The sequence below is a fragment of the Natator depressus genome, chromosome 1, assembly GCF_965152275.1.
Source record: "Natator depressus isolate rNatDep1 chromosome 1, rNatDep2.hap1, whole genome shotgun sequence".
Taxonomy (NCBI): domain Eukaryota; kingdom Metazoa; phylum Chordata; order Testudines; family Cheloniidae; genus Natator; species Natator depressus.
Genome location: NC_134234.1, coordinates 268,435,094 through 268,458,718, shown reverse-complemented (window position 1 = coordinate 268,458,718; position 23,625 = coordinate 268,435,094). Strand labels below are relative to the sequence as shown.

At 39.3% G+C, this 23,625-nt stretch overlaps 1 protein-coding gene across 1 annotated transcript in view; it reads right to left on the bottom strand.

Moving 5' to 3' along the window:
* DCN (decorin) overlaps positions 1-23,625 on the bottom strand; it is a 44,795-nt gene that overhangs the window by 5,783 nt on the left and 15,387 nt on the right. Inside the window, exons 3-6 of the mRNA XM_074941914.1 lie at positions 14,115-14,227; positions 5,975-6,188; positions 5,625-5,738; positions 4,263-4,356 (exon numbers count right to left, since the gene is read on the bottom strand). Of these exons, the coding sequence (XP_074798015.1) occupies positions 4,263-4,356; positions 5,625-5,738; positions 5,975-6,188; positions 14,115-14,227 (535 nt within the window). The remainder of the gene's footprint in view (positions 1-4,262; positions 4,357-5,624; positions 5,739-5,974; positions 6,189-14,114; positions 14,228-23,625) is intronic.

Genomic DNA, 23,625 nt, shown 5'->3' with positions numbered 1-23,625 from the left:
ATAAACTCTGAGCAACAGCCCAAGTATTTTATAGATGTAATCAGAACCTCTAACAACAGTACAACTTATTATAGATGAAGACTACTAGAGACTGGCAGTTTCACAACAATCTGCTATGGTAATGCTGTATAGATTATACCGGGTACAGAAGTCAGATTCTGGACCTAATATGTAACCACACAACTGAACGCATCTGATTAGACTTTACAGCCAAAAAGAAGTTCCTAGAACTGATGCCAGTCAAGATTAGAACCCCTTGTGCAGAGTGTCTTTAATAAAAGAAACATGGAAAGAAAGAGTAATGCTAACATCTAGTACAACTCACTAGATTTAAACTGCAAACAAAACTACTGTAACAGGACAAAACTATTAAAGGTCTGATCCAAGGTCCATTGACGCCTCCCACTGAGATCAGTGGGCTTTGGATTAAGCCCTAAATAACTGATATGAGAGTAACATTACTCCTATAAGAATCAACCTTAATGTAGTTCAAAAGATCCCTTACCTTTACTAGAAACTTGGTATATGTCAAATCCTAAGAACTTCACTTAAGTTCTTACTTAAACAAAGTTCCCAATGACTACAGTGCATAAAAACTAAGTAAAGACTCCAGGATTTCATTTCATGTAATTAGCTTGGCCTGAAGAGCAAATAACGTATTGGAATTATTTAGAAAACTTTGGCAATGTGTATCACACAGGATGTTTGGGGATGTGTCAAAAATATGGTCATTTTGGCAAAACCTTGTAGAAAATCTAAATGAACACATATCTAAAACGTAATTTGGATACAAATACAAGTATCGAAGCAGACGTGTCTAAGATAAAGAGCATTCCATGGGAACAGCAGAATTGGCTTTTATTTGTGTATACTGACAGAGATGAAAAAGTGGCATACAATAGTTTTAGAGCGTTAGAACACAGTATGGTTTTCATCTTCTGTCTTTTCTTCTGTAGGGATAGAAGGGGAGGAAGCTGGGAAATGGTTCTTCATATAATAGCTTTTTATATTTGTAAATGATTTACAGATGTTTTAGCTGTATTAGTCTCATCACTGAATAACTTGTGAAGACTAAGAAGGAAAAAATATATAAAAATAGAAATGAACATTTATATTGTAATTCAAAAGGATGTGCTCAGCTTCTTTAGTCTCTAACCCCTCTGCTGGCCCTTTCCCATGTTGCTGTCATATGGACTACACAAACACCACAAATCTGAACATTAGCATTTAGGCCCAGGTACAACTTCCATTGTATGCAATGGGAGACTTCGCATTGACTTTTAATGGGAGATAGGCCTTAGTACAGTCACGTACCTAATGCACGCACTCTCCTGTGGAACTCCATCCTATATACAATCCACAGAATCATTTGTCAAGTTAGAGGGTTTTTTTGCTGTAGCTTTGTGTGAACTGTGTTTTAGGAGACTCAAAAGTAAACTTTAAAAAACATATTGCTGTTGCTGCTACGGATTCACCACAGCGTAAACAGTGGAACCAGGAAGAGGCATCATGCTGAACAGGTGCCGTACCAAAATGTCCTAACACAGACATACACTAAACTGGCCTGTGTCTGAAACGTTAACGGCAGCTTAAGGAAGCTATTAAACTGCTTAACCATGACAGGTTCCAGCAGAAGTGAAGTCAAATTCTAGCCTAACTGGGTGGCTACCTACATTTTTATTTAGGCACTTAAATGAAAGTAGCTCTTTTTTTTTCTGGTTGTTTTTTGGCCCTTGTATTTTATTCAACACACCTGTGGGGATTCTCCCCCTTTGCTCTCCCAATGGCCCTACCTTTCCCTCCTCTTTCTTCAGACTTCCTCTCTCTGCCCCATCCCCACTAATCTAATTCATGATTAATCTAAATTTAAAACCAGGTTGATTGAGCCTCATGGTTTGATAATCCTGCAGCGTGCTGTTGTGTACTATGAATTTGGCACCACCTTCTTCCCAAGCCAGTAGATTTAATCTAGAGCCCCAGAAAAAAATTGAGTGTTTTTCTAAAGACATCTGCCCTCTATAAGAGTTCTTGCTGTCTGATTAATGAAGTGGTGGTGGCCTCTTCTCCACTTCTTTCATTGTCCAAAGCCATAATCACACCCATCGGAAGCGAACATGTGAAAAGGAGGTAAAACGGTAGCTCTTCAGAATGAGGAATTTGGAACGTGTAGTTGGATTTGGCTGGAAATATTTGGAAGCTCGACGGTGGTGGGGAAGAAAGGGGAATGCCAGGACCCACACTTCAAAGTAAAATATCAGGATTTTTGTTTTGGAAGGGTTCTTTTTCCTCATTTCTATGAGGGTTGTTACACAAGCCACTAACTTTAGACTAAATGGTTGCATTTAAAATATTGCTTCCTGGTCCTTAATTCGTAAGTTATTGTATTTTTCTCATATGCTTACAAAAAATTCAGGAGCCTTCCAAATAAAGCATCAGAACATTGTGTATGGCTTTCTGGGTGAAGGTGTATCTGTGATAACACATGGTGACAAAATGAGACATATAGCAGAGAACTGAACATTTTCATTACTGAAATGTTCTGGTTGGATTTTACAAGCCCCCAAAAGCTTTTCCAAGAGACCGATTCCAAGAAAGAATAAAGGGACTATCCATATTTAAAATATCCAAGAACCTTCATTTGAACCAGTTATATTTACTTCAGTGCATTTAATTCCAGGCCAAACTAATGTAAATAGAGAGGCAAATTCAGCTCCTATTAGCTTCTAATATGTTTTCCAACTGTCTCTCTTCTCTGCCTGCATTCTGTCAGTCAGATGAATGATAGACATATAAGATATCTCAGTGACAAAAAAGGCCTTGATAAATTAAATATTCGTCTTCATAAAGCATTATAAAATATCATAATCTTATAACTTCAGAAGCCCCAGTTTGATAATTAACACGTTACTGGGCCCATATTACTCTCTGATGGGATGGTTAATGAGAGGTAACCCACGGAATAATTCTACTGGTTTATTAACATCCTCGTCTAAAGTACTGTCCTATATTTTCCTGCATCTAGAGGAACCCCAAAATGCCATTATTAAGATGAAAAAACCCCACCTTCCTGCACAGAGTATGATTCTTTTGCATTGTGCTGTTGACCCAGAGCAGTACAATGCAAAATACTTACCTCACAAACCCCCTAGTCAGCATCAGTATGAGAGTCACAGGGCCTGACTCTCTCGGCTTTGTACAGTCATTTATACCAGTGTAAAGTGAGTGAAGAGTTGGTGTAAAGTGTTACCAAACCATAAGTAAGTGTAGCATTTTACACCTACTTTGCATGCAGTCTGTACCAATGTATATGAGTACACAGTGCGGTGAGAATCATATGCACAATGTTTATTCAAAATATTGCACATGATATTTTCAATCAGTTCACTGAGTCATTGTCCTGGCATGTATTTTTCCACATCAACCTACTTACACCTTCCTCTGAAGCATCTGCTGCTGGCCACTGTCAGAGACAGGATACTGGCCTAGATAGACAATGGGGTTGATCCAGTACGATAATTCCTATGTTCCTATCTATTTCTCTCATCCTACTTTAGGCCTCAATTCAGCAAAGCCTTGATGTACAGGTGTAAGTGCTTTGCTGAATCATAGCAATAGTCCCTAGTGGACATTTTTGCACAACATATCACAAACATTGTATTTCCTAAATTTCCAAAGTTTCCTTATTTTTAATCCTCAAAATTTGAGAGCATTTTCCAAAACGGGTTATTGCTAGGTCTGTTCAAAATTAATTCCAGGTAGCAGTGTTTTTGCCTGGTAAATTCCTTAGATTTCAAAAAAGTTGTTTGAGTTGCTCAGTGGCAAAGTCCCGGTGTTCTCACTAAGCCTTGTCTACATGGTGGGTAATATACACTATGGCGGTGTGATTTCTAAAGTTCACTGACATGAATTGGCCCATGTAGATGCCGCTGGTACGTAGTAATGGTTCCCTTTTGCGGTCTAACTTAGTACCCTTTCGAACAGCACTATGTTAAAGTGTACTAGGGAACTTTTGAGTGCATACCGGCAGGGTCCATATGGGCCAAATAACACACAACACATTAGTGTGCGTTAGAAATCTCACTCCCTTCATGGGCATTGCCATACCATGTAGACAAGCTCTAACTTTTCCTGCTAAATGGTTTGGCACATTCAAGCTAAAAGATTATCACCCTTCTTAACTACAGAGTGATTTCTTCCTATTGTGTGTATTGCAGCTATTGTTTTTTACATAATACTTGTAAGTTATGTGAAAATGTTATTACTTAGCCAAGTTGACGAGTCCAGCTAGACTTTCAGAATCAATTTTGGTGATCTTGTTGCCGTCAAGATGAAGCTCTGTAAGGGATGGAGGAAGGCCTGAAATAGAAGATGTCCCAAAAAAGTTTCAGTATAACTCAAACATAAAAAATGGGCCTGATTCTCAGTTCTATTATGTGTCTTTTATATTGCTAGAGTGGTATAAAAGGGCCTTAGCATAACTGAGATCAGGCCAATTAATTGTGGAGCATGGACCCATCAGAGAAGAGTCATGAATCTTGCAACTTGCACTTTGAAAAGTATTTGTTTTAAACATTAAAGAAGAACTTTCACAATGAGGAGAACTTGAAAAGCGTGGATTTTCAAATAGCAGTTCACTTTGAGTGAAATGTAACCCTGTGCTGAGGGCTAATATTCACCAACTAAATCACACATAAATCTTCAAAACAGCTTAAATGGGACTCTGCAGAGAGGTGAATTTCAGCCTGCACACATTTACGTGTGCAGGTGTTAAATTTGGACCCAGATGTAGCAATAGTGACAAAAGAATTAATTTAAAAATGAAAACTACTGTTGGGTTTTTTACTTTTGTGTAGAGCATACTTAAATATGAATCTTATTGTGCAAATCCCATTTATTACAGAAAAACACCCAGGGCCCAATATTTTGACTATCTGAAGCAGTATGTACAAAAGAACAGCCATAACAGAAAATGAGTGGGAGAATAATACTAAATAAAATCTTCTGGTATTAACTTCCTGAAATTGTGTGCATTTTCACAACAGTTTGCTGGACAAAATATTACTATAGCTACCATCATTTCCTGCAGTTTGGAGCCATTTTGTATATTTTTGAATCCTTTTTGCATAGGCTACACTAGAGATCTATTAGTATAATGAATACAATGAATTATTCAAAAAATTGCAAATGTTTCCATTTTGCAAATGAATGCTTCTTTGACCCTGAAGATCACACTCACTCACAGTCACAGGGCCTGGTTCTCATCTCATTTACATTGGTTTTACAGTAATCTAACACCATTGAATTCAACGGGGTTACTCCTGATTTACACCAGTGTAATTTCAATCAGAATCAGGCCCATAAACATTTTTCCCACTTCCTCTCTCAGCTGGAAGAAATCCCAAATAAACTGGTTTACCTTTGTAACTGAATCTCATGCAGAGCTCTATTAATGGAATATCAAATTGCACCGCCCTTGTACTAGCCCAGTCAAGATTTGGAAGTGCACGGATTTAACTCAAAAGGCTCTGATTGTCTTCTGGTGGAATTTGACCGTGGCCTTGAAGTCTTACTGATCAGTGTATTTTACACACCTGAATCTGCTAAAATCTCATAGCTGTTCTTACCTCTAGGGATACTAGTAATGTTGGTATCTGAAATACGGATATAGGAGAGCTTCTTCATCCCTTGAAAGGCTCCATTTTCAAGTCCTGAGCTCTTGAGTGGGTTGGTGCCCAGTTCTGCAAACAAAACATGTTTGTGAAATGTACGGTAGTTTACATTTATAAGTATTAAACAAAAGAGCATTTTTTTCCTTCAGTGAATCATGGATAATTTGGCTAATTGCTGTAGACTATCAAGACACTTCTTGGCTTATCCATGTAAAAGATATTTCAAGTACAGTGGGTTAAGAGTAATATCTAGAAAATATATACTACATCAAGTTACTTTAGCAAAAATCTCTTATGATGCATACCTACGACAATCATACTATTCAGTCCATTAAAGACAACTTTCCTCAGCTTGGTGATCTCATTCTCATGGGCACGTAGCTCCTGAAGGCTTTTAGGCATGTTTTCTGGAAGTTCCTTCAGGTTATTCTTGGAGAGGTAAAGTCTCTCCAGTTTCTTCAGTGGAGCAAAGGCTGCAGGGCTGATCTTGCTTATCTTGTTGTTCACAAGGATCAATGCCTGTGAAATAATAAAGAAGGAGATTTTGTTACCTCCATTGTGGGCATAAATTTAGGGTGAAGTTGCATTAAGACGGAAGAATTCAAAAAACCACTGATTCGCTGTGTTGGCTGTGTTGAAATGCAATGCAGAATTTCAAAAAATCAGAAGAACGCATATTAGCAAAAGATAAATAACTACAAAAATACCTACAAAACTACTTATGGCCAAATCCTGCTCTCTGGTGCATGTGCAGCTCCCATTGGAGTCCATAAGAATCATGTCTACTTCCAAGGACAAAATATAATCTTTTCATTTGACACCAGTGGAGAAGAGGCAACTCACATAAACATAAGTGCATCACCACCTCAGTCTCTGTAGTAATAATAACAATAGGCCAAATCGTGTCACTTAGGGCTCCCTGGATGTGATGGGAATAGGAGTGGGAAGTAATTTGTAACACCTATTTTGGGTTGCAGTATTTTGCCCCTACCACCATGCAGCCAGCCAATTCTCCCCACATTCTACCCAGTCTCTCCAAGGAAGAAAATCTGTGATGACTGCATAAGGAAAGGGCACAATCTAGCCTACTAATAATGTCTGACATTATAACTATCCTTTGGGTCTTCCAGTCTGTACTTGTTGGATTTTTGTCTGACTCAAATCACAAATCACATAGTGTGGCCCTTGAAGTCAGTGGGTTTACTCACATGAGTAAGGACAGCTCACTTTAGTAACAATTGCAAGGATCAGCATTTTGATTTTTAAATCCGATAGTTCAGGGATCATGTCTTAATTTGTAAACCTTACAGCACTGATCACACTGTTGATGTTTAACAAACAATAATGTAATAAATAGACAAGAAGTTCCTATGCCAATCATTAATGTGAGGACTGTAATAAATCAAAGATAAGGAGTGTTATATATTATAGTAAATCCACATGAGGTTCCTTCCATCTTTCCACCCATTTATTTATGCTCCTCACAGAGTGTTATGAAGCTAAGCGAATTAATGGTTGTACAATGCCTTGAGAGTACTGGATACAAAGTGCTATGTACATGTACAGTATAATTATTTTTATATTTATTAGCAGAGCACAGTTCCAGGGCATTCTTGTTCACTTACTGCACCATATTACTGGTAGGAATGTAAAAAAAAAACCAGATGCCTTCACTCCACATGTTTTGATAGCCCACATATTTTGGTCCCATTCCAATATATTTCTTACCAATTCTTAATCCTCCCATAGTTAAACTTCTGTCAGCTACCAGTATATCTAATGGGAAAAAGCTGAACGTTTGAGTCTTTCATCAATCAGTTAGGCAATAAATAAGTGCCCAGGCGGATATAAGTGTCTGTGGCAGCAACCTCTTCTGAGTGAAAACTGAAAGGTGAAAGGAGAAAAGTGGAATGATAGTTTTGAACAGTGTGTATATGTGTGTGTGTGCACTGTATATTTTTCCCTAATGTATTCCCCTTTCAATTCACCCTAAGTAAAATGAGTAGTATATTTTATATTGGGTCCACAGAGTACACACATACCTGTATATCTCTGCTTTAATTTTGTGAACTAACCAGCAGCAACCAGATTGTTGGGAGGAGGTCACTCATAGTTCAACAGGCTAGTTCACTGACAATAATCCTTTCCCAAAATAATTTTAATGGTCATATAGAAGATATAGTCATAATTCTCACTTACTCTGTTGACACTGATAAGTCATAAGAACTGCAAGTAGAACAGGCCAATATTCTGTCTAATGCAATGACCTTTCTCTGAAAATAACCAATCCCACAATTTTTGGAGGAAGCTGTAAATCCCATCCCCAGCATAATGCAGCTAACCACACAATATTAGCACAAGGGGAACAACATTTCTTGACATCAGCTAGTGGTGAATGTTATGCCCTGAATCATGAGGATTTAATGCCCTTTATCATTTTTAATATAACCAGTTGTTAAATTATTAAATAGAGTTAAATAGAGTAACTATGAGGGTTATTGCGAGTAATGTACACTTTTTGTTGATTTTTACCAATGGTGATATTTATATAAGCACCTAAGTTCCATTGACATTCAGTGGAAATTAGGCCCCTAAGGCACACTAAGACTACGTTTATGCTACACACCACTGGTACGTGTGGCTACATGCTGTAGTGAAGAGCAGGCTGAGTACATGCTGTGGTGTGTAGTACATGGCAGTGAAAGACTCCAGCAGCGGGGAGGCAATGGGGAATGGCTTCAGCAGCTCCCCACTGATGAATCTTTTCCCAGCTGACATCCTACTGCCAGAGCATTTCCCTGCGGCGGGGAAAGGCGCCAGCTGTGGGGAGCTGTTGGAATCCTTCCCAGCTGCCTCCCATCTGGCAGAGCCTTTCCCTATTGGAGGAATCTTTTCCTGAGGAGGGGAAAGGCTCCAGCAGTGGGGAGGCACCAGGAGACTACACTGCTAAAAATAGACAAGGAGGCAGAGCTTGGGCGAGTAGAGAGCCACGTAGGGTATGTACTCGAGTATATACCCACACCCGTCAGGCATGTCTTTACTGTACTTATTGAAGCTGTGCCTCACAGTCAACATTGCTGTTTAAAGTCATGCCAAGGGGACTATGGGTGGATGTACACTTCCTGTCACTGAAGATGGGCGCAGTAAAGATGTACCTCTAGGTGCTTTTTGAAAAGTTTATCAGAAGTCCTACCTTACATTAGTGAGTAACATGGATTAACTAAAACACTCAGTCAAATACTTCTTTGAATCTGTTTTAAGTTTGCTGCCGTTTAATTAAATTATAGCCTTATCAGCTTCTTTAAAATTCCCTGTTAGTGTACTGGAGGTAGTTTTGGCCAGAATTAGACAGGCACGGGTTTTCCAAAAATGTTCAGTAACTCTCTTTTATCCCAGATCTTATCTATCTAGTTGATATTAGCAGAATCTGTAGAGCCCCAAGGAGCAGAACTCTTAGTAATGGCTGTAGCCAAAATTGCTTCGGCCGAACTGTGTTCTGCTTACAAAAATGATGTGCTGAAAATGACAATGTTCTATTGGGGAAATTTCTGCAAACTTTCAGAAAATCTTCTCAGTTTACAAATCAGACTAGTTATAAAAAGGCACTTTTTACAAAATTTATGTTGTGGGAAAGAAGATGGGTGTTGTGAAAGGTATATTCCGTAAGCCAGTGGTTCTTGACCTTTCCTCTACCATGACTCTGCCTCCCATCTCATAGACTCATAGACTTTAAGGCCAGAAGGGACCATCAAGATCAGGTAGACTAGCCTCCTTCACATCACAGGCCACAGAACCTCACTCACCTTCTCCTGTAATAGACCCATAACCCCTGGCTGAGTTACTGAAGTCATCAAATCATGATTTAAAGACTAGCTAGTGCCCCCCATTTAATGATAAGTGAAGGGAAAAGTAGGGTGGTTACCACCCCCTGACAGCCGGGTCAGCACCCCAATTGAAGACCCCTGCCTTAGGCATTTAACATACGTTATTTGTCACTACCTAGTACAGCACAGAATCTGCAACAGAAGCTTTGGCATGCCTCAGAGCAACAACAATTTCTGAGATTAAGATACCTGTATGGCACCTGGCTATGCCATAACCATGTGTTTTTTTCCATGTCACAATAACTCTATTATACATGGGATTCAGAGAAAAAGAAGTAATTAGCCTTGGAGCTGTAATGTTGACTTTTCTCTGAATGTGCCTCCTATGGTTTACTTGTAACAAAAGTTCAAAAAAAATAACTTAGTGAGAGTTTAGGGGTCAGTAAAAACATGAACTGAACGAGAAAAGCCGAGGGAAAACATCTGCAGGCAGCGCTAATGGGGAGGGAGATGGTGTCCAAACACACACCACATGGGCCAAGTAGCCTGAAAAAGAATCAACCTCACAATGGGGGATTATATCCATCTAGCTCAAAAACAATCACAAATGCACTCTGCTGTTTTGTGCAGAATCAAAAATGCTAGAAGGGAGATGGGTACACTTCAGGTTTCATGACAAGGTGCTGAAAATGTCTGACCCTGGTCTACTCTAGCCAAGCATGGAGCCACTTGGAAGGAAAAAGAAAGGTAACTGATTAGTGCAATGCTTGAACAAGGTTGAGGTATTGGTGGTTATGTGAGATCTGTGTGAGACTGTCACTTTCTATTGCTGGTCTGAAAGAAAGATAAATCTTAAACATACACACACACACACGTGAGAGAAAAAGTTGGTGCACACCATTATTTTCCCATAATGCCCAGTTTGAGCAGTGGCTTGGCATGGACATTGGGATACCTAAGCACAGACCATCAATAGTGCTGAAAGGAGACAGGAGGAGAGGAAAAAATAAAGAGGAACAAATAAATCTTGGTATCATAGACACTTCCAAGATACAATTATCTTTCCTCAAAGCCCATTTAACTGTGGCTGACAATTTATAACAGTTCTCTATATAAGTCATAGACCGTGTGCTTCCATCACCATCTTCCTTGTATAAAGCCCTTTTCCCGTTTAGTGGGCCATGGTAGGTGCAGGAGATGGTTTTGTCTTTCACTGCAGGCACAGACTACCAACTAGGAAAGGAAGTATTACTTCAGGAGTGGATAACAAACATGCACCTTTTTGAGTGCATTATTTCTTTAGGGCCAAATTCTTATCCTGCCTTCACTTTATGTATGGGAATTTTCAGGCACAAATAAGATAATAAGGTCAACAGTTACTGAGTCTGTGCACATGTGCAAATTTTACATGAAAACAAAATGGAAGCTGGATGGTGACAATCTAGCTTTAATTATAATACGTAAAGCCTCTCATTGTTTCTTCTTTCTAATGCTCAGCTAGAAGCAGATTGATTTCTTGTCCAACAGCAGACTTCAATAGGAAGCAGTGCTATTATCAATGCTAATATGAATGTTGTGAGGTGCAATGTCCGATATTGGATCAAAAAAACACAATATTTTCAATGTCTGTATGATGTTTCCCTAAATGTAGTCACAGCTAAATGAATCATTCATAATGATCCTGTCCACTGAAACAAGAAAAAGAAAGCAAACCTAAAATGAGTAAAAACAGAGTATGTGTTTTCAATTGAACGGGCATGTAAACCTACAGCAACTCCCATGACTTCATTAGAGTTCTGCTGGATTCTCACCTCAGAGATTGAGAGAATAAGCAATCCCATAAAGTTTTTTATTTTAAACTTCCATTTTCTCTGTTTTATGGATGATAGTGTAAATTACATTTCTGCTCACTTTAGGGTTTCTGGACACTGTCACAGTGGTGTAACAACAACGAGGAGTCTGGTGGCACCTGAAGGACTAACAGATTTATTTGGGCATAAACTTCAGATGCATCTGAAGAAGTGGGTTTTTTTACCCACGGAAGCTTATGCCCAAATAAATCTGTTAGTCTTTCAGGTGCCGCCAGACGCCTCATTGGTTTTGTGGATACAGACTAACATGGCTATCCCTCTGATACTTGGGACCATGCAAAGTGGTGTAAAGGGTCTTAAATGTAAATGAGAATCAGTCCTTCAGTAATTTGTTCTGACAAAGCATAGAAATAGAACAAATAAAATAACTCAGTTATCCTCTCTATTAGCAATGTTATGGAAAGATGAGTTTATTATTATCATTTAATTAATTATTTATTATTTATTGGCATTACCGTCGTGCTAGGTGTGGTACAAAAAGAGCATTATTCTCGTTTTGAAACTTATCTTAGGTCAGCGCATCAAGCAAAAATCACTATCTGAATGGGATAGATGCAGGATTTTTATCTTAAGAGTTTGCCGCTCCAGAGCAAGAAGGCAGTGGTTAAGATGTTAGGAATACTTTTCACTTTTTGTAATGCCTTTTTTTTTCTCAAAATGTGGACTAGCAAACTGCACACATATGATGTGACAACAATGTAGAAACTTCCACCTCAGAGACTCTCTTTGTTATTCACTAAAATTAGGAGTGGACTGTAAAAAGTTCTTCAAATTATAATCAGCCATAATAAATGATAATATAATATTATTCAGGGCTGTTTTTGCCAGCTGATGATGGTATCCTTATCTGATGTTAAATCTCTAACACCTTCTTAGGGGACTTACAAGTAAAAGCAGTTTTTTAAGTTGACGAAAGTTCTTTAATTTCCTAAGCAATTTATTAGATTATTTCATTATGGTGGTGCCTAGATGCAATATTGTCAACTCCAAGCATACAAAACTCATGATTCAGGCACCAAAAAAATCACAAGATATGGCTTCAAAATCATGAGGGTTTTTTTTTAATTAATAATATTGGAGTTCTATTTATCTGACTTCTGTGTTTTAAGTCTTCAGGTCACACTCAGGTCACATTTTCAAACTTTTCTTCACAACCTTTTTTTGAATGAATGCTGAGATCCTCACCTAATTCCATCTCTCCAGGAGCTGAGGCTTTAAGAAAAGCAACAAATATTCCTAGATTTGTGATAAAATTGCAAGAGTTGTTAACTCTGGAGCAGCCAGCCAAGAACAGTGCCCCATTGTGCTAGGCACTGTACAATCAGAATAGGAGACAGCCCTGCCCCAAACAGCTTGCAATCTAAATAGAGCTGGTTTGCTCATGCAGTAGTCTGCATGGGACTGTGGCTTTGCTTCGGCCTTGGAACAATGTAGCTTGTGACTGTAGTATATATGGGTCCTTACTATACAGTAAATGCACTGTGCTAACATCATTTGAACACCACACTATAAAGTATGAGGCGAGAGCCAGTCAAATACCAGTATATCGCAGGCATCACAGTTAGAGAAATATCTGGGCTACATAAATAATTGATGATCCACAAGCTGTACAGAGGTATGTCATCACCATAATCTCTGAGATACACTTCAACAGGTAGACAAGTGTGTTTTTTAATAAGACCCTTTTTAATAAGACCCTTAGAAATATGTAATTGCAGCAGGTGAAAATCTATAACTAGAGAATCTAAATGGCCCAACAAAGGTGAGGAGCAATGTTTACTGGGCGTAATGATGCTGACTGCTCAAGCAGGCACATTATATAACTAGTTTGTTTTTTTCAGGAAGGATAACAAAGTTCTCCACCTTTTATATTAATAGCTAACTCAATTTAAGGTAATAGTTAGTATTAGTTTTATGTATTTTTTTCTTTTGGTGCCCAAATGTGTTCCTGGGGGCTCTCAGAATTAAAGGGAAGACATAACATTTCCTTGAAGAGTTTACAAATTAAATTAGACATGTGGGAACAAGGGGGAAACAAGAAAGTAAAGATGGTTTTACAAGAAAACGTGGGACATCAACAAAGATGGTGGGTGAAATCCTGACCCTATTGATGTCAATGGGGCCAAGATTTTATCTAGTGATTTTTTCTCTTTATTAAATGGATATGTTCATTGGTTTATTTTATGTAGGCGTCATGGCAGAAGTGTAAGAAAGAAGAAGTAAGAAAGAACTCGAATGACAAGAGGGAGTGGGTCTTGTAGAGCACTTCAGTAAGGCCCTGATCCAGCAAAGCACATAGACACGTGTTCTGTGAGGAACATAAGCAGTCCCAGAGATGGTGCTGTGGACAAATGGGGCATCAACGCTGGCATTGTTAGCAAAGTAGAAGGGATGAAGAACAACTTGAAATGAAACTATGTTGGCTAAACAGGTGGAGAAAGAGTTATGAAGAGCCTTGAAGCTGATGACAAGAAACAAAGACTTGATGTGGTGAAGAAGGGGGAGCCAGTCCAGTTATTCAAAGAGGGGCAGCGACATGATCAGGCAAAGAATATGATCTTAGCAGCAGCATTTCCTAACTTATTGAATGGGAAGCAAAGGGGGTATTGCTGCTTGATTGCACAATATAAGTGTGAAGTGTAGAAGATACAGCATTAACATGTCTCAAGTTTCTTTCTCTAAATTACAGCTCTAAAATGCATCATCTCCTCCTCCCATTTTCAACAACTGTCAATTCATTATTCACTTACATGGAGATCCTTTAAGTTCTTGAAATCCCCTTCCTTTATTTCAGTGATTTTGTTGTTCTGTAAATCGAGCAGGGTTGTGTCTGAGGGAAGATCCCTTGGCACTTTCTCCAGGCCTGTGGAGGGAGAAGAGGAGAAGCAATCAGCTCCAAAAGCATTAACCAGCTTTGAAGAAGGCCAAGATTTTTCTTGGCTACATTTAATTTTTCAGCAAACCAGCCCTCTCAAGGATTAATTTTCTGAGCGGCTTTAAACAGATTTTTCCTAGAGTTTTTCAGTCCCCATCCAGTCAAAAGGGGCCGTGCTTTTCATTTTGTCATGTCATGTCAAAAGACATTTATTCATATTTCCACTCCACCATTTTCTGAGAATTTTTCAAACCTATAATTCTATACCGTGTAAGGGACTCAATTTTGCAAACCCTTTCTAATCCAATTTATTGCCCTCGCTTTAGCGAATTGCTTGAAGAATCAGATTAGCTGGATCAGGCCCTAGATTTCTGTCTGTTATTTTCACTGTATACAGGGCTTCTGTGAACAGAAACCATTCCTACCTCTTAGATTATGCTCGATTTTAGAGGTATGCTTAATTACAGTTACTATGCTTAATTACAGTTACTGCAAGTAAATGAAGTCTCCAAAAAATATTAGATGGGCCCAATCCTGCCCCCACCCAAGTGAAAGGCAAAAACTCCCCTTGATTTTAATGGGCGACAAAATCAGAACTTAACTTCAGAAGCTGCTAGTAGTTTTCATTTTCACCCCTATCACTCCTATATACACACAAAATACTGAAGCTGAGAATGATTCAACAAACTTGAACAAACTTGCAGTAAAGTTGACAATATCTCAACTCCACCTTAAAAAAACAAAACAGAAAAAGACATTTTTCTTTAAGCTGAAGCTAGATCCAAGTTTTATGGAGAACAGATCTCTGGGTTTCAGTATGCCGAAATGTCAGAATGCAGGGATGCCAAAAGAACATCGGACAATTTAAATTAAAGACTCTCTTTGGGACCATTTTCTGAATAGCTGATATGTAGCTCCGATGAAGTAATGGAAATAAAATTACTTAGTGTTGAATATTACAAGCTTTGCCCAATTTTCCTTTTGTGCTATGACTTAGTCTGATGAAAACCTCACAACGGATATAAAGTTACCTATTTTCTTTCCTAACTAATGAGCCTGGTTTTAACAAAATGCAAAATATTGTATGAGAGAGGGCAGAGATAATTTATAGATACTAATAATGTCTTTGTATGCACAACGAACAGAAGTAGAACTCTCTGGACTTGTTTAGGACAGACATTCTATCGGTAATATTGTAAACTAATGTAAAATATACTTGAAATCTCCTCAGAAAGAATGTGAACTTCTAAGATGGATGTTTTTAGTCTGACCCAGTCCTGAGTTGTCTCTGAAAGGTCACTCTGTTGGTATGTCTCCGATATGATGATACATTCTGGATATTATGTTGTTTGCAAACTGATGAAGAACAATTTTTCTTTTCATGTTTTTTCTTTTAAAATAAAATAAAAAATACTCTGCAACATCAAGCCCTGATGCTGTAAACACGTAAGCACATGCTTAAAGTTAGTCATATGCATAAATGTTTGCAGGATTGGAGCCTGTGTTTCTATCCTGAAATCCAGTTTTGGGGTGAAAAGTCTTTGTTTTTTATATAGAGAGAAATGCCTCATTTAATAGTTTGCCACAATTCACCAAAATAACCCCTCCCCCCTCTGTAGACACAGAGAGAGAGAGAGAGAGAGAGAGAGAGAGAGAGAGTTAGTTTACTTTGGTGAATTATGGCAAACTATCAAAAGAGGCATTCCTTTGGTAATATATTTAATTGAGCTTTATAACTATCACTGTTATTTAAAAATGTTTCTGTTTGCTAACTGCATACATTTCCAGCACTACCTGCCAAACTTTGGATAATGAGTGGCCATGCCTGAAACCAAGGAGAGATAAATAATTTATGTAACCATTGTGGAGACTTTATTCCGATATAGGATAAATCTACACTTGTGTTGATGTGTAGAGTACACACACTGCACACCCAGCTAGCACAGGCATAAATAGCAGTGGAGATGGTGAGGCAGGGCATATGTGGATAGAATAGACTAGAGTGCCCTACACACCTAAATCCTATAATGTACAGCCTCATGGAATCGTAGCACTGGAAGGGACCTGCACTCATATCTAGACCATCCCTGACAGGGGTTTGTCTAACCTGCTCTTAAAAATCTCCAGTGATGGAGATTCCACATCCTCCCTAGGCAATATATTCAAATGCTTAACCACCCTGACAGTTACAAAGTTTTTCCTAATGTCCAACCTCAACCATCCTTGCTGTAATTTAGTACATTTCTTCTTTCTCAGAGGTTAAGGCAAATAATTTTTCTCCCTCTGCCTTGTAACAACCTTATGTACTGAAAACTGTTATCATATCGCTTCTCAGTCTTCTCTTCTCCAGACTAAACAAACCCATTTTTTAAAATCTTCCCTCACAGGTCATGTTTTAGACCTTTAATCATGTTTGTTGCTCTTCTCTGCACTTTCTCCAATTTGTCCACATCTTTCCTGAAATGTGGCACCCAGAACTGGACACAGTACTCCAGCTGAGGACTTATCAGCATGGAGTAGAGCGGAAGAATTACTTCTCATGTCTTGCTTACAACACTCCTGATTGTTTGCTGTTCTTGCAACAGTGTCACACTGTTGATTCATATTTTGCTTGTGATCCACTCTGACCCCCAGATCCCTTTCTGCAGTACTCCTTCCTACGTAGTAATTTTCAACTTTTTATGTGTGCAACTGATTGTTTCTTCCTAAGTGGAATACTTTGCATTTGTCCTTATTGAATTTCATCCTATTTTCTTCAGACCTTTTCTCCAGTTTCTCCAGATCATTTTGAATTTTGATCCTATCCTCCAAAGCACTTACAACCCCTCCAAGCTTTGTATTGTCTGCAATCATTATAAGTGTACTCTCTATGCCATTATCTAAATCATTGATGAAGATAGTGAACAGAACCGGAACAAGAACTGATCCCTGTGGGACCTCACTCAATATGCCCTTCCAGCTTGATTGTGAACCACTGATAACTACTCTCTGGGAACAGTTTTCCAACCAGTTATACACCCACCTTATAGTAGCTCCATCTAGGTTGTATTTCCCTAGTTCGCTTATGAGAAGGTCATGCAAAACAGTATCAGAAGCCTTACTAAAGTCAAGATATACCATATCTACAGCTTTCCCCTATTCACATGGCTTGTTACCCCGTCAAAAAAAGCTGTTAGGTTGGTTTGATACAATTTGTTCTTGACAAATCCATGCTGTTGCTTATTACCTTATTATATTCTAGGTGTTCGCAAATTGATTGCTTAATTATTTGCTCTATTATCCTTGTGGGTACTGAAGTTAAGCTAACTGGTCTGTAATTCCCTGGGCTGTCCTTATTTCCCTTTTTATTGACGGAAACTATATTTGACCTTTTCCAGTCCTCTGAAATCTCTCCCATCTTCCATGACTTTTCAAAGATAACTGCTAATGGCTCAGTTATCTCCTCAGTCAGCTCCTTGAGGATGTATTTCATCAGGTCCTGGCATCTTGAAGTCATCTAACTTGTCTAAGTAATTTTTAACTTTTTCTTCCCCTATTTTAACTTCTGAGCCTACCTCATTTTCACTGGCATTCACTATGTTAGACGTCCAATAATTACAAACCTGTTTGGTGAAAACCAAAACAAAAAGGTCATTTAACACTTCTGCCTTTTCCACATTTTCTGGTATTATTCCCTCCCCCTTGGCACCCCGAATTGTGTAATGGGCCTACCCTGTCCTTGGTCTTCCTCTTGCTTCTAATGTATATATAGAATGTTTTCTTGTTACCCTTGATGTCTCTAGCTAGTTTAATCTCATTTGTGCCTTGGCCTTTCTAATTTTGTCCCTACATACTTGTGTTCTTTGTTTATAGTCATCATTTGTAATTTGACTAGTTTCCACTTTTTCCACTGCATGCATCCAATGAAGTGAGCTGTAGCTCATGAAAGCTTATGCTCAAATAAATTTGTTAGTCTCTAAGGTGTGACAAGTCCTCCTTTTCTTTTTGCGGATACAGACTAACATGGCTGCTACTCTGAAACCTGTCACTTTTTTTAGGACTCTTTTTTGAGTTTCAGATAATTGAATCTCATGTGTTCTATGTTCCTCTTTTAACTCTTGAATTAAGGCTGTGCAGAGTTTCCACATCAGTACTGGTGTGGGTTTGATGTGTTCACAAATCTCAGTCCCAAAGTGCATGGAACATGAGCTATGGATATTCATATGGAGTGGCCACCGTTACAAAGACACTAGTTACCACAAATGGTGGTATCTGAGGTAGCACAGTTATTTCCTTCAACTTAAAACAACAAGTTTTCTCTATTCTTAGCTTAGGAAAATAAGCTGTGGTTATGCAATGCTGTGGTAATTGTGGATAAATATAGACTGTTAATGGTGACCATCATAGCCAACAGGAACTACGAATCCCTGATCCTGTGGATGTTCCAGGTAAAGGTGCCTTTTTGTCTAACTTTTACTTCTTAACAAACATACAGGGTAGGGATGTTTCACTTTCAGCCTCTATGAACCAAAATGTCAGTTATTTTCACAACTCCAGCATGCACCAGATCATAGAGGGGCTCACATAGCTGTATATCATCCTTGTACTACCATGTTCCACACAGTACTAATTACAAACTTTAGCCAAAATTTTCAAAAATAGATGCCTGAAGTTAGGCTCCCAAACCCATATGTAGGGACATCAGTGGCCTGATTCGCAAAACTGTTGAACACCTAGCAAGTCCCACTAACCTCCATGGCAGCTATTGGGTGCTCAGCAACTTTGGAAATAAGGCTAGTTATTTAGGTGTCTAAATATGGATTTAGGGGCCTAATTTTGGGCACCTATTTTTGTTAAGCCTGGGCTTCTTTTAAGCATACTCTTTTTAAAGACCCTGTGTTATATATCAAGACTTTGTCTGATCATTGCCAACCTGAAACATAAAACATCTGATACAAAGTTTGCAGATTTGGGCTTTTCAACTTTAGGCTTTTAAATCCATATGAAAGTTGTCTAATATTAGGCAACCAAGTTTAAATATTTTGGCTCTGATATTTATCAAAACTAAGCATAATATACATTTAATCAATGGATTCTTAATTACATTAACATCCAAAAGCTTTTGTACAACAGAACCATCCTGCTTGAGATGAGTTATGAGTGCTACCTCCTGAGAACAAGATGACTGGCTGTGACAGGTTGTAACTGGCCCTTTGAGGGCCCCTACCACACCCCACTCCAAGAAAAGAGCACTGAAGTTGGGTCCTCCAGGCCTGCCTAGAGAGACTGCATAGACGCAGCCAATCAGAGCCCAGTAGACTCAGATAAAAGGAGCTGTAGGGGCTCTGTATGTCAGTCTCTGACTGGGAGAAGAGGGATGAGGAAGGGGGCTTGGCTTGGACCGGACCGGACCGGACCGGACCGGAGGTGCTTGATGGGCTGATTTACTGGCCCTAAGAATGAGAGAACCTAAGAGCTGTAACCTTAAGTTAATGGGTGAAAGGAAAGGGGCTATGTGGAAAAAGGCCCAGGGAATAGCAGCAGTGAACTGGAAGCAGTGGTATATGGCTGCTGTATATAGGGTCCCTGGGTTGGGACTTGGAGTAATGGATGGGCTTGGGTTCCCCCACTGGCAGCAGTGAAGTAGCCTAAGTGGCTCCTTTAGAAGTCTGATCAGAGAACTGGATTTAAAGGCGTCTAGGAGGCGTTCAAGAGAGAAGGCACCTTCAGGAAGGAGGGGCTGAGTCCAGCTTGAGCTGGGGTTTGAAAGACTTTTGTTCTGGACTTCAATAGCCTACAAGGGGCTCATCCATTTGACTGTCTGACTTAGCCAGAGGGCTGAGCCACTGAAGATGTGCCTAGCGAGGTCAGCTACCTACAGAGGGCACCAGCAGCAAGTGAAAAAAGATTCTAGCATCATACCCAGCCAACAAGAGGCACTGAGGAGGTGAGCACTCCCTGTCACACTGGTAAGAATCAAATTGGCATCATATACTCTTCCATCTGTGTTCAGGGCATGGAACTGTCCAATATGGCATAAGCTTCTCCACATTTCACTGCTAAAATACATTACCCCTAACTTAGAGCTGGATCCTACTCTCATTAAAGTCAATGGCAAAACTCCTATTGATTTCTATGGTGCAGGATCAGGGCCTCAGTACATTAGCCTTGTTACTTGGTTCATATACAAATTTGCCTTCAGCCAGAGGCATGGTTGTGATAACACTGACTATGAACATGTGCTAAAATAGCACTTTTCAGTTGAAACAATTTTGTCATAAGAGGGGTTTACTGTAAAACAAAGAGCTTATCAGGTTTTTACACAAATATTAAAATGGTTAAATCATTTGTATTCCTATTAATATCCATACCTTATAGTTGCCAGTAAAGGACTTCTATTTATTTTTAAATAAAATAGTGTGTGTGATTTAAGCAGTTAAGGTAGGGAGGTATGGCACACTAGAAACAATACAATTGTAATATTATCTGATGCCCAGGGAACATGTTCAGTATGTATGCTTGGATTACCACTGAAGGGGTTACTCGCTAGAGACTAGACCTCAAGGTGTATTTTTAGACTGAACGCTTCAAGTTTCAAATATCTGTGACCTACATCTTCAAGCTTCATATATGAATGAGAAATGGGAAATCGTTTTGGATTAATTAAAATGAATCATAAGTGACACGTGATGCAAACCTTGGTACAATCATCAAACATCTGTTTGTAATTTTGGCACTAGCAATATAAAAATGAATTTGTAAATGTTTCCTATGCTTTTCTTTTAAACAGAGAAATTTACAGTAACATCAAAAGTTTGTTTTATATATATTATGTATAGACATATATATAATTCCCACCCTTAAAACACTAAACTTAGTATACACTATACATTGTGTATGTTACCTACATGCTTCTACTGCAGCAAATTATTTCTTTAAAAAGCCTAAAGGGGTGGGGAGAAACAGTGGGGGAAGAAGCGGGGATTTTTGCTGAATCCTCTGTCTGTGTGCATGTGCAGAGAACAGCACAGAGCATTTAGAAGTTCCCAGAACGCCTAGAGGGGTGGTAGTTAGTAGGCATGCTGAGTAGTTGTCTCTGGGGCTGTGCAGAGGGTTTTCATTAAGGGCAAGCAAACTACCAAGATCCACACATTCATGGTCATGATCAGCCAGCTGGAGCACAGTGGGGAAAAGGCTATAAATAGTGGAAGTTGGAGGCAGCGCTATGGGCTGAATGGTTGAATAATGCAGGACTGAGTTGTGTCCTACAGCCAGACTCCCTATCTCGCTGGACCCTGAGGAAGCAGCCAACTACTGACTCCAGGATTGGAATTGCTGAAGACTGAGAGGTTTCAGAGTAGCAGCCGTGTTAGTCTGTATTCGCAAAAAGAAAAGGAGGACTTGTGGCACCTTAGAGACTAACCAATTTATTTGAACATAAGCTTTCGTGAGCTACAGCTTGCATCCGATGAAGTGAGCTGTAGCTCACGAAAGCTTATGCTCAAATAAATTGGTTAGTCTCTAAGGTGCCACAAGTACTCCTTTTCTTTGAGGGAGAGTATATGATTGTATAATTAAAGACCAAATTGTAATGCACATGTAATCAGTGCCACCTTCACTTTGTTTCCCTTTTAAATTGTTCAGCAATGAGAATGGACTCAGTGCTGTAGAACGATATAGTACTTGGTAGACACCATTAGTCTGCCCCCATCACATGTAATTTACGAGATCCGTAGGAGGTGGGGGTCTCACAACCTACCTTAAAATATTCACAGCGAATGAGACTAAATCCTGGAGAGCCCTTGTGCACACAGAACGCACCATACACAATGTGGTTCGAGGACTTGATGCCACAAGGTGCTGAGCAACTCCTTGGGGGGGGGGGAGAGTGCCCTTAACTCCCATTGACTTAAATGGGGTCAAACTGGCAGGGTTAAGCCTTTCATGAGATAAGTACTTCATAGCCCCCCTTGCCTCACTCACAGCACATATGTACATTCTTCACAATGCAGCCTGCCATCCGCGGTGCGCTATGAAACCTATCTCCTTCTCTCTGAGCACTGCTAATAAATAGTACCCAGCTGTACAGCATATAGTACAACTCAGTCAAATCAAAATCCTATTTCACTGCAACCACTCAGCCACTTTCCCGCAATGCAAGTTCTAACGTTCTACCCCAGCTGCTCTATTTTCATGTCACCAATTTGTGACCGTTAGGAAGATTTCATAGGTAGGTTTATCTACCACTAATTACTTTCTTCTTTTAACTGGTCTCAAACGTCGCATACTACATTTCACCCATGTTCTCCTATCATTACATTTATACACACATGTAAACAGAGGAAATAATATACAGCTGTTTTCTAAAGAATATCACAGATTTCTGGTGATGGTAAATGTCATCAAATGTGTTTGAGGCATGTTTTCCTGGACTAGGAGATCACTAGCATTCTTTTCCTACAACTCATCAGGGACCACCCTAGGCTTTGTGAGGTGCTGGGCAACAAAAGGTGTGTGAGTCCCCATGGACACTTCAGTAATCTATATGGATCATTTTCTGGGGGGAAGGGCTTAACAACTGGACAGGGGATCAGAGCTCTTGTCTGTGGGCGTTGGTATAGATCAAGCAACTTGTCTGTGTGGGCCCCTATTTACATATACACTTCTTATCACCATAGTGTCTGAGGACTCCACAAATGTTCCTGAATTTATCCTCACAACACCTGTGAGCTTTGAAAAATATTAACTCTATTTTTCAGCTCAGAAAACCAAGACACAGACATTAAGTGACTTGCCCAAGGGCACATAGCATCTTTGTGGTAAAGCCAGAGACTGAACCCAGGTCTCCTAAGGTTCAGGCCAGCACCTTGACCACAAGACCATCCTTCCTTTCTCTCTATAAAGGGTCTTCAGTCTCATCTTTTCAGGGGTGTGTCATGGTAGCAGTCACAGAAGGAAGGGAAAGTCATTGATGTGACATATGGCATGTTTCAAAAAATATATTGTATATAAAAGATCATATACATTGTATGTGTTATATACTGATATGCTAGAAACGGGTTCAAGCAACAAAGTTAGCATGTGGGTTTTGAATGTTCAGGGTGTTTTGAGCCAAGATGTTGGTTATGCTCATTATAAAGATAAGGACCATCATTATTTGCTACAATCAGAGCCAGATCCAGGTCTGGATTTCCAACATGCCAAAGTTCAGGGTTACTGATATCTGAAGTTTGGGTTCAGAGCCTTCTCTGGTATATGAATGTCTTAATGCAAACTCTGTTGTTGCAATGTTGAGATCATATATTCAAAATAATATATAGGCAGTGCTAGGGTTGCTCACCCTCCAGGATTGTCCTGGCATCTCCAGGAATTAAAGATTCATCTTCAATTAAAGACTGTCATGTGAT